This window comes from Rana temporaria, chromosome 4 (genome assembly GCF_905171775.1).
Source record: "Rana temporaria chromosome 4, aRanTem1.1, whole genome shotgun sequence".
Taxonomy (NCBI): domain Eukaryota; kingdom Metazoa; phylum Chordata; class Amphibia; order Anura; family Ranidae; genus Rana; species Rana temporaria.
In genome coordinates, this window is record NC_053492.1 from 391,027,337 (window position 1) to 391,039,681 (window position 12,345).

At 44.2% G+C, this 12,345-nt stretch overlaps 1 protein-coding gene across 2 annotated transcripts in view; it reads left to right on the forward strand.

The window, feature by feature from the left end:
• PUS10 (pseudouridine synthase 10) overlaps positions 1–12,345 on the forward strand; it is a 124,407-nt gene that overhangs the window by 42,114 nt on the left and 69,948 nt on the right. For both annotated transcript variants that reach the window (XM_040351140.1, XM_040351142.1), the window contains exon 5: positions 3,047–3,081. In XM_040351140.1, coding sequence (XP_040207074.1) covers positions 3,047–3,081 — 35 coding nt within the window. The remainder of the gene's footprint in view (positions 1–3,046; positions 3,082–12,345) is intronic.

Sequence of the window (12,345 nt, forward strand, 5' to 3'; positions counted from 1 at the left end):
TGTATATTTGTGAATGTTGAGATGTTATATTGGTTTCACTGGTAAAAATAAATAATTGAAATGGGTATATATTTTTTTTTTGTTAAGTTGCCTAATAATTATGCACAGTAATAGTCACCTGCACACACAGATATCCCCCTAAAATAGCTAAAACCAAAAACAAACTAAAAACTACTTCCAAAAATATTCAGCTTTGATATTAATGAGTTTTTTGGGTTCATTGAGAACATGGTTGTTGTTCAATAATAAAATTAATCCTCAAAAATACAACTTGCCTAATAATTCTGCACTCCCTGTAGCTGTTTCCAAAAAGTTTTAGGATTGGATTAAAGGTGTTGTAAAGGTACAATTTTTTTTTTTCCCTAAATAGCTTCCTTTACCTTAGTGCAGTCCTCCTTCACTTACCTCATCCTTCCATTTTGCTTTTAAATGTCGTTATTTCTTCTGAGAAATTCTCACTTCCTGTTATTCTGTCTGTAACTCCACACAGTAATGCAAGGCTTTCTCCCTGGTGTGGAGTGTCGTGCTCGCCCCCTGCCTTGGACTACTGGAGAGTCAGGATGCCCACTAACACACAGCTCCTTTCTTTATCTGCAACGTAGAGAGCGTCCTGACTCTCCTGTAGTCCAAGGGAGGGGGCGAGCACGACACTCCACGCCAGGGAGAAAGCCTCGCATTCGCATTACTGTGTGGAGTTACAGACAGAAGAACATGAAGTGAGGATTTTTCAGAAGAAATAAGGACATTTAAAAGCAAAATGGAGGGATGAGGTAAGTGAAGGAGGACTGCACTGAGGTAAAGGAAGCTATTTAGGGAAATAATTGTGCCTTTACAACCCCTCTAACCTTGTCCGTTTTTGTATAAATGAAAGGACTAACTTATTTTCCAGTTAATATATATGAAAGTGTGAATATTTGGCTTTTTGTGTGGGGAGTTTTCTAATCGTATATTTTATATGTAGAGATCTTAATCTCCATGTTACTGTGTTATACGTCATCTTTTACTTGCATGTACTTCCTGCCCTCACTTGTTCTCTGTGTTTCACACACATCGTTATAGACAACTTTCGAGGGATTCCCCTTAACAGTCCCTAAGTTTTTCTCCCTCCCACAGCAATGTAAATAAAACATACATCGTGTGGCAGTACTTATCAGTCTATTGCATCACTTTGAATGCTTCAGTGAGACTAATATGACACATGAGACTAAAAAACAAAGAGAAAAAGTCCCTCTCAGCTTTCAGTGCTTCAGCTTTGTAAATCAAATTTCTGTATGTGTTAGGTTTCACCTTAGGAGGTTCCATTCCCCTGAATTGTCCCCATTTCTTGGCTGCAGGTGAAGGCACTTATTGTATTTGATTATGAAGTGCGATTAGTGCAAGGATAGGGATGACAGCCTTTGCGCATTCGCAGTACAAATCTGTGCTAGGTCCCTTTTATTCATTTTCCCAAAAGACTCCATTTTAATTACCTCATGAAGAGAATTATCAAGGCTGCTATTACTGACATCTCCTTTTTAAAAAGGTTGTAAACCCTTGTTTTTTTTTTTTTTTTTATTACAAACATGTCATACTTACCTCTACTATGCAGTTCGTTTTGCATAAAGTGGCCCCGATCCTCCTTTTTTAGGTTCCCTCATTGGCGCTGGTGGCTTCTCCCTGCATCGAGTGTCCACATTGGAGAAGGCTCTCCTAAGGCGAACACCCGTGCGGGTGCGCTCCCGAGTCCTGCGTCTGTGCCCATTCACACAGAATGCAGGACTCGGCCCCGCCCCCAGCGCCGGGTCATTGGATTTGATTGACAGCAGTGGGAGCCTATGGCTGCGCTGCTATCATTCTATCCAATCGGGACACAAGACAGCATATGGTGGGGGATATTTACTAAAACTGGTGCAGCTGTGCATAGCAACAAATAGGCTTCTAACTTCACCGTGTTCATATAGGCCCGGATTCACGTAGGAGATACGACGGCGTATCTCCAGATACGCCGTCGTATCTCTGAGTCTGAGGTGTCGTATCTTGGCGCCTGATTCAAAGAATCAGATACGCCAGAATTTGTATAAGTCTCCTACGCCGTCGTATCTTAACTGCATATTTACGCTGGCCGCTAGGGGCGTGTACGCTGATTTACGCCTAGAAATATGTAAATCGGCTAGGTACGCCTGGCCGTCGCAGTAGAGCTACGCCGTTTACGTAAGGCTTTTTCCGGCGTAAAGTTACCACTGCTCTATGAGGCGTACCAATGTTGGGTATGGACGTCGGAAAAGCGTAACATTTTTCACGTTTTACGCCGTTTGCGTAAGTCGTTCGCAAATAGGGCTGGGCGTCATTTACGTTCACGTTGAAAGCATTGGCTTCTTGCGGGTTAATTTGGAGCATGCGCACTGGGATACTTTCACGGACGGCGTCATTTACGTGGGGTCACAATAAATTTACATAACACACGCCCACATCTTCCACATTTGAATTAGGCGGGCTTACGCCGGCCTATTTACGCTACGCCGCCGCAACTTTGGTTTGTGAATACTGCACTTGCCTGTCAAAGTTGCGGAGGCGTAACGTAAATAGGATACTTTACGCCCGCACAAAGATGCGCTCTTCTACGTGAATCCGGGCCATAAACTTTGGCAATAAAACCTGGAAGCTGATTGGTTATTGTGCACAGCTGCACCAGTTTTAGTAAATCGCCCCCATTGTATTGCTATGGAGATTCAAGCCCTGGTGAAGGGAACTTTTTTGGACCACCAAAATGCACAGGTTACTCTTTGGATTGCGCCCCCCCCCCCCCCCCCTTTAAATTTTTATCGGAAACTGTTGTATCTGGAGCATTTAGCACTGGTGTGGTGCTTCAATTTACATTTTTGTAGTGTGAAGGCATTGTATACAAGTACATCCGACAAATGCAAAATGTACGGCATGTTTTATTATTCAGATATATTATAAAGGTAACAATTACACTGTTATGTATGAAAAAGAAATATAAACAAACCTAATGAAAAAATCTCCTTTTTATTTATTTTTTTCATGGTGGGGTGTGACTCGAACATAGCATTGTGCGTGGCTGCAAGCACAACAGGAAATGAGGTGAGTAATGCTGTTTGTGAGTTTAACTTTTAGCCCTGCTATTACACTTTTGTGTTTTTATACGGATAATGAAAGTGAAATACATCTGTCAGGCTCTGAGAGAACTGGAGCAATGATTTCTGAGCATTTGATTAGGTCACCAGTTGGCAGAATTAATGTTTAAAGAGGAAGTAAACCCTCTAGAAATTCTCCAAAAAAAACCTGCAAGAGAAAGGCATAATGAGCTAGTATGCATAGCATACTAGCTCTTTATGAATGACTTACCTGAGATCGAAGCGCTCCTCGTTCACCTCCTCGGCCGCCGCCATGTCTCCTCCGAGTGCCTTCAGGGTATCGCCGCTCCGGCGCTGTGACTGGCCGGAGCGGCGATGACGTCGATCCTGCACGTGGGACCGGCGGATCCCATTTAAGACCTGGCATGCTCAGTGCGCCTGTGCCGTTGTTTACTTCTTTTTGGCAAATATCTCCTAAAGCTTTGTAGGTTTAGGAGATATTGCAAACACCTACAGCTATGCTTACCTGTAGGTAAAAGTAGTCGGAGAGGGTTTACAACCACTTTAATAGTTTCTCATGTTAACCCCTTTCCTAATGGGAAATTGGCAAATTATAATTATCCCCCCTTCCCTATCTGCCCCAAGACATCACTCCTTAACCACTTGCTTACTGGGCACATATACCCCCTTCCTGACCAGAGGACTTTTTGTGATTCGGCACTGCGTCGCTTTAACTGACAATTGCGCGGTCGTGCGACGTGGCTCCCAAACAAAATTGGTGTCCTTTTTTCCCCACAAATAGAGCTTTCTTTTGGTGATATTTGATCACCTCTGCAGTTTTTATTTTTTGCGCTATAAACAAAAATAGAGCGACAATTCTGAAAAAAAAATTTTTTTACTTGTTGCTATAATAAATAGCTCAATTTTTTTAAAAAAGTTTTTTTTTTCTCAGTCTAGGTCGATACGTATTCTACATATTTTTGGTAAAAAAAGAATAAAAAATCGCAATAAGCGACTGTTTTGCGCAAAAGTTATAGCGCCTACAAAATAGGGGACAGAATTATTATTATTTTTATTTTTTTTTTTTTTACTAGTAATGGTGGCGATCTGCGATTTTTTTTTTTTTTTTTTTTTTTTTATTGGGACTGCGACATTATGGCGGACACATTTGACACATTTTTGGCACCATTCACATTTATTCTGCGATCAGTGCTATAAATATGCACTAATTACTGTATAAATGTGACTGGCATTGAAGGGGTTAACACTAGGGGGTGAGGGAGGGGTTAAATGTGTACCCTGCCTAGTGTTACTAACTGTGGGGGAAGGGGACTGACTGGGGGAGGTGACCGTTCTGTGTCCCTATGTACAAGGGGCACAGATCGGTCTCCTCTCTCCCTGACAGGACGTGGATCTGTGTGTTTACACACACACACATCCACGTCCTTGTCTCTGTAACCGCCGATCGCGGGTGCCTGGAGGACATTGCGGTCGCCAGGCACGCGCATCGGCATCTCAGTGATGCGGCGGGCACGCGCGCCCCCCAGTGGCCAGGAGGAGCGGAGGCCGTAAAAACACGGCGAGTCAGAGAATTACAACCACCCTGCGGCCGTATAAAGATGTGCGGCCGTCGGGAAGTGGTTAAATTAAATAGAGGGGTTAGTCCACCCATTGATCACAGTGGCCATTTCTTAAATCCAGGCTGGTGACCATTTAACTACAAGTGAAATCTGCACCTTCTATACAGTTCAATCAATTGACTTGCTGCATACCCTCATGTTCCTTAGGAATGGGAACCACCATATTGGTTGTTGTAATATAAAGCTAAACTCCAGACAAACAACTAAATACACAGGTCAAATATTTAGGAGCTGGTTTACTTGACAAAGGATATGTATTGCTATCCAATCCTGACATTTACACAGCCCCATAACACTGCACCCCTAGCTGGATAACGCGAATTACAGTTAAGATATAAAAATAGTAGCTTCCTTCCACTAAAAAACAAAATTAAAATAGGCGCATTGGATTATACACCCCATGGCCACAAACTCTGACCACATTAGTAATAGAGGACAGTCCTAAATTCTTGTGAGCTGTAGTATAAAAACAAAAAGTTCCATAAGTCCATCCACCAGGGCAAGCTTGTAATAAGAGCAGAAGCTGACTTTAGCAACATGGAAACAAAGGAAACAGGAAAAGTACATCTAATGCCGCGTACACACGACCGTTTTCCGGGTTTCAAAAAATGACGTGTTATTTTTTCATGTCATTAAAAACGATCGTGTGTGGGCTTCAGAGCATTTTTCACGATCTAAAAAATGGCCATTCAAAATTTCGAACATGCTCTATTTTTTCACAACGTTTTTAAGGTTGTAAAAAAGGTCATGTGTGAGCTTTAACGACGTGAAAAAACCCACGCATGCTCAGAAGCAAGTTTTGAGACGGGAGCGCTCGTTCTGGTAAAACTACCGTTCGTAATGGCGTAAGCACATTCATCACGCTGTAACAGACAGAAAAGCGAGAATCGTCTTATACTAACACAAAATCAGCTAAAGCAGCCCAAAGGGTGGCGTCATCCGCATGGAACTTCCCCTTTATAGTGCCATCGTACGCGTTGTACGTCACGCGCTTTGCTAGAGAATTTTTTTCACGATCATGTGTAGGCAATGCCGTTTTAATGATCGGGTTGAAAAAAACGTCGTTTTTTTCTAGACCCTTAAAAACTTAATTTTTTAGAACCCGTAAAAACGGTCGTGTGTACGCGGCATAAGACCTCTTTCACATTGTAGATCGCCCGGGCTAGTGGTAAAGGTTTGCTTGTTTTGGTGGCGCTGTGCGGGTGCGGGAGCAGGGCACTTTTAACCCCAAAGTAGGGGTTAAAAGCACCCGAATAGCGCCACTGTCGAATCGATTTGCAGGCACTTCGACAGCGCTGCCCATTGATTTCAATGGCAGAGACGGTTTAGGAGCGGTGTATACACCGCTTCCCCACCACCCTAAGGATGCTGCTTGCAGGACTTTTTTTCCATCCTGCAAGCGCACCGCCACAGTGTGAAAGCACTAGGGCTTTTTACACTAAGGTGGCAGGGGAGGCAGTTTACAGGCGCTATTTTTAATGCTAAAACGCCTATAAAGCGCATTCAATGTGAAAGGGGTCTAAGTGTAGACTGTATGACTGTTCAGTAGATTCACAAGTTAGGCAACTCACATGGTGCTAAGAACAGGAAGGCTCATCAATGATAAAACTCTGGGATCGATCGCCACACTATCGGTAAAGGAACGCTGGAGGGTTCTGGTGAAAGCCGCTGTCATAGATGTGGCAGCTGGCCAGCGCCATCCGCCATGGAGTTTCATCATTGATGAGCCTTCCTGTTTTTAGCAGCATGTGAATCTGTTAAACCAGCCCTCAAAATGACAATGGTTGAGTGGGAGAAAATTTTCCTCCCAGAGATCGGCCAGGAAACTGTGGGGAAGGGAGAGGAGAGCTGGCCAGATCACACAGAGAGGGGAACTCTGCTGTCAAACAAAGTCCTGCCTCCTGAACCGGCTCCTATTATAGACTGTGCTGGATGCCTGGACCGGTGCCTTTTTTATAAAAATCTATATTTATGACGGCTGACTTTTAATTTTTTTAACCACTTTCCATCCGGCCTATAGGAAAATGAACACCGGGCAGTGGTTTAACGTCCTTCAGAACAAGCTGCTTGTGTGTGAGGGGGGGGTGGGGGTGTGCAGCGCGACAATCGGTGGGGCAGTGTGTCGCTCAGACACACCACATCTCCGATCATGGTAAAGAGTCTATGACGTAGGCTCTTTATCATGTGATCAACTGTGTCCAATCACAGCTAATCACAATGGCCCGGATTCAAGAAGCAATTGCGCCTGTGTAACCATAGTTACACAGCGCAATTTCTTACTTGCCCCGGCGTAACGATTGCTCCTGATTCAGGAACCTCGTTACGCCAACTGCAGCCTAAGATATGCGCGGCATAAGGCTCTTATGCCCGCATATCTTGGGCTGCATTCTTGCGATGGCCGCTAGGTGGCGTTCCCGTTGTGCTCAGTGTATAGTATGCAAATTGCATACTAACGCCGATTCACAACGTTACGCGAGCCCTGCGTACGCAGTTTACGTTGTTTCCGTACGGCGTTTTTCGCCAATGTTACGTATACCCGTCGTTCCTGCGTCGCGAAATTTCAAATTTACGTAGTTTGCGTAAGTGGCGCTGGACGCCATTCACGTTCACTTTGAAGCAAATGACGTCCTTGCGACGTCATTTGCCGCAATACACGTCGGGAAAGTTTCCCGACGGAGCATGCGCTCTACGCTCGGCGCGGGAACGCGCCTAATTTAAATGATTCCCGCCCCCTACGGGATCATTTAAATTGCGCGCGCTTACACCGGGCATTTTGGCGGCGCACCCACGCAATTTACGGAGCTACTGCTCCGTGAATCAAGGGCAGCGCAGTAAATTTGCGGGGGCGCAGGGCAAAAACGTTGCCCTGCGCCTCCGCAAAAAATGCGCAATTGTACCTGAATCTACCCCAGTGTAAATAGGAAGTGCAGGTTATTAGCATTGCTTTGCTCAAACTGACAAGCGCGTGAGTAGAGGAGAGCTGATAAGTGGCTTTCCACACTGATAATCAGTGCATAGATTATCAGTGCAGCCCCATCAACGATGCCTGCTAGTGCCTATCAGTGCTGCATATTGGTGTTTCCTCATCAGCGCACATCAGTGAAGGAAAAAAATTACTTAATCACAAAATGTTATGACCGAAACAAAGAAAAACACGATTTCTTTCAAAATGTTTTTTTTCATTTGTTTAGCAAAAAAATATTAAAAATAAAAGCTCAGTGGTTAATAAATACCACCAAAAGAAAGCTTTATCTGTCTAAAAAAAAAAATTATAAAAATGTTGTTTGGTTACATTCAAAGTGTGACATTGCTGAAAATTGGCTTGAGCAGGAAGGGGGTGAAAGTACCCAGTATTGAAGTAGTTAAAGCAGATAGATATTCACTGCATCTGAGCACCACAAACCAAAAACACTATTTTAATGATTTTTTAATATTCCAAGCAAACTCCCCCATCTGTCCATGTCTCTCTGCTTTATTTTGTTGAGCAATCACTTTGAAAAACACATTCCCCCACCCCGCCCCAGCATTTCTGGTCGTGGCCATCTTGAGTAAGGGCAGTGTTTCTCAATTCCAGTCCTCAGGCCCCCCCAACAGGTCAGGTTTTCAGGATTTCCCTCAGATGAAAAGGCTGTGGTGATTACTAAGGCAGTGAAACTGATCAAATCACCTGTGCAAAATAATGGAAATCCTGAAAACCTGACCTGTTGGGGGGGCCTGAGGACTGGAATTGAGAAACACTGAGTAAGGGCAAATGATTCATGTAGCATATACTTCTTTGAATCTATTTGCCCTTAGCTCAAGCATGCAGAAAAACCCTCCTACTCTCCTCCGCTCTTGAAGACTCCTGGGATGATTGACATAATTTGCCTAGGCAAGAAACCAGGGTGTAACTAAAGAAATGTAGAAAAAAAAAAAAGTTTTTAAAAGTTAATATGCTTTACCCATTTACCCACCCATGTATTTACATTCACTATTAGCATGAGAATTAAAAATATTCAATGTTGATTGGGAGAGTAAAGTTCCACTTTAAGTGCTGTTTTAAAAGAGTTTGGAATTAAATTCAGATACTTAAACTATTTTTCAATTTAAATATAAATGTAATGTTTTATTCATGATTACATGTTGATGCAGTAATTCCTGTCCTTTTTTTTCCCAATTTCTTTATTTTTCACATTTATACTGGAAACCAAATCTCATTAACATATAAAAAAAATAGTCAATAGATCAGCCTCGTATAAACTAAATGTATCATCCTGTTCTTCATTCATATTACAAATAATAAATTGATACATTCAGTTTCCACCCTTCACACCAACTCCCTCCCCCCAGGGTAATATCCCCTCAGGGCCAGGGGGGGGGGGGGCTCCTAATCTGGGTCACAGTAATTATCCAGATAGTTGTGAGGAGGGAAGCAAAATATATTTTTTATATAATAACAGAACTACTAGAAGTGCTGCTTCCTCCTCTACCCCCCCCACCTCACATATCTTCTCCTATTATTAAGCCTGGGGGGGGGGGGGGGGGCGCAACCCCATAGCTCTTTCTACTCGGCTTCTGTCCCAAAGTATTCCATCTGCTCCTACCTATTTGCAGTCCCCTTTCGCTCTCCTACCTATAAACCCCCCCCCCCCCCCCCCTGTCTTTTTGTATCTGTCTGGAGTTCTGATTTAACCTTGCTTTGTTTAAAGTGATATTAAAGTCTTGTGTTTATTATTAAAAAAATTACAAATATATCATACTTACCTGCTCTGTGCCGTAAGATCCTCCTCTTCTCAGGTCCACTGTCATTACTCCTTGCCCCTGCCTCCTGCCGGGTGCCCCCGCAGCAAGCAGCTTGCTATGGGGGCACCCGGGCTAAACTGCTGCTCTGTGTCCATTCATACGAGGAGCTGCGGTTCAGCCCACCCCCTCTATCTCCTGATTAGATTACTGGCTGTGATTGACAGCAGCAGGAGCCAATGGCTCCCACTGCTGCCAAAAGCCAATCAGGAGTGCAACTCCCTGGCGAGGCAAGGCTCTCCTGAACATTGCTAGATTGAGGGGGGCTCAGGTAAGTAAGGTAGAAAACCTTGTGCTTTTTACAAGCACTTTAAAGTTGAGGTTCACCCTAAAAAAGAATTGTTTACATTAATAGTACAATATTAAGGACATTTCATTTTGGCAGTTTTTTTTTTTTTTCTCTCTGTACTTACCTTTATATCCAGATTTTGTCCAGGGCTTCCGCGTTCTGATGACTTCGGGACTGGGCGTTCCTATCCCAGCCTCAGGGTTCTGATGACTGCGGGACTGGGCGTTCCTATCCTTCCGTTCGATTAATGACGTCTTGTGAAACAGGTGACCTGTCGCACAACGCGTGTCACCAGATTTCCGGAAATAGCCGAGCTGCGAGTCGGCACTATACGGCGCCTGCGCCCGCCGTGTAGAGCTGACTGCGCAGGCGCGGTATAGTGCCGACACGCAGCTCAGCTATTGCCAGACATCTGGTGACGCGCGTTGTGCGACAGGTCACCTGTTTCACAAGACGTCAATCATCGAACGGAAGGATAGGAACGCCCAGTCCTGCAGTCATCGGAACCATGAAGCCCTGGACAACATCAGGATATAAAGGTACCGAGGGAAAAAAAAAATTGACCTGCCGAAATGTAATGTCCTTAGTATGCTGGCTCTGCTAGATGTAATTAAAAAAAAATTTTTTTGGGTGAACCCCCGCTTTAAATTGGACGATGTGCCATAAAATGGGGAAATGGAGTGTTGCCAGCTAGATGAGTAACATGAATTTCTGAAAAGAAACACTTGTTTGTATACATTGGTCACATCGGTAGTCATGGGTTGAGTTCTGACCAGAAATGAAACTGTATTGTTACAGTATATATTACAGTACTTTATTGTAGATAAAAAAAAGGGGCGACCGTCATTAATGAAGTTATCATACTACAGCTAATGTATACTGTAATCAGTCATTAAGTGGAATCGGTGACTTCAAATGTGAGCCTAAAGCCAGCCAATCAAGTTAGGGGTCTGCAGGTATCCTAAAGTTGTAAAAACTCAATTGATATCTGTAAAAAAAAAAATGTTTAAAATATGAAACCTTTTTCATCAGTAAGGTTTTTAGGTAACTGATTCCTGCAATGTGTCCAGTTCTGGTGTGTAGACAGCGGGCATCATTGTGAAAGTGATGCACATAGTAACCACAAAGTTGCTTTCATGTTCTGTACCTGAAGCCTTCACTTTATGGTTAGATGACAAACACAATATGACTATAGTGAAGCTATTGAACATTGAAGTCGATTTTTCATTATAGTCCGATTTTGTATTGAGAGTTGTCATTTTAACTTTAGTTTTACTTTAAGCATCACAGTAACTAAAGGTTCCTGTCCTGTGTGACATTCCAAACAAGTCGCCGCTCCAGTTACTTTGTGATTCACAACACCCTGAAGTAAGAGAAAATTTTCCTTTGCCCTACTTGACTAAGTACCGTATTTATCGCGGTATAACGCGCTCCCACGTATACCGCGCACCCCTAAAGTTGCCCCCGAAATTCCTGTAAAAAAAAATGTTATATGATTTTATTACTTAGTTTTGGTGTCTTCCCAGCGTCCATCGTCCGGTCCGGCATCCGTCTGCGGCCTCGATGGTGTCCTCCCGGCTTCTCCAGCGCGCGCCTCTAAACGAGTCCCCGCTTCCCGCGCTCAGTTCGAAAGCCTCCGCCGACATATACCGAGTGCAGTACACTCGGGTACATTCGGCAAGGCTCGGCTTCGCTCACGCTCTGTGACGTTTATGCGTGAGCACGAGCGAAGCCGAGACTAGCCGAATGTACCCGAGTGTACTGCACTCGGTATATGTCGGCGCAGGATTTCAAACTGAGTGCGGGAAGCGGCTATCGGCGTATATCGCGCACCCACGATTTTCCCCTTATTTTAAGGGGAAAATAGTGCGCGATATACGCCGATAAATACGGTAAATGCTCCTTTCACACTCTCCCCCTCCTGACACTGCAGCTCACGGTAGGAGGGTTTTAGCACCAGTGCCACCAATTCAAAAAACAGTGGGCAGGACTAGATTTGCCCAGGTGCTGAGTGACAAGCTGAAGGCTTGTCGATCAGCAGTTACAATGCCAATAGTCATGCCCCCTGCAACATTTTCTCATCTCACTGTAGTGCAAGCAGGCACAGCATACACAAGAGTGGCAACTGTGCGCTGAATTCAGGAGCAGTGCAGCTTTGATGCCACTCTATTACAAGGAACCATGTTTGGTTTACTTCCCTGGCAGAGACCCAGAAGGTAGGACTTTTCAAGGGGCTGTGAGAGAAAACTGTAAGTGTAGATGCACTTATAATTTAAAGCGTATGTTATCTCAACATTTCACATTCTTGATTTGTGTCTGTTGTACCATGTACCGTATTTATCGGGGTATTGCGCGCACCCGCGTATAGCGCACACCCCCAACCTAGAAGGGAAATAAAAAATAAAAATACTTAGTTTCAATGCCCCTCGTCTGTGTCTTGCCCGGCGTCCATCGGCGGCCTTGTCCGGTCCGGTGTCCGTCTGTGGCCTTGGTGGTGTCCTCCCGCGCTGTCTCTGAGTCGAATCTCCGCTTCCCGCGCTGTGTTTGAACGCCGCCGACATAT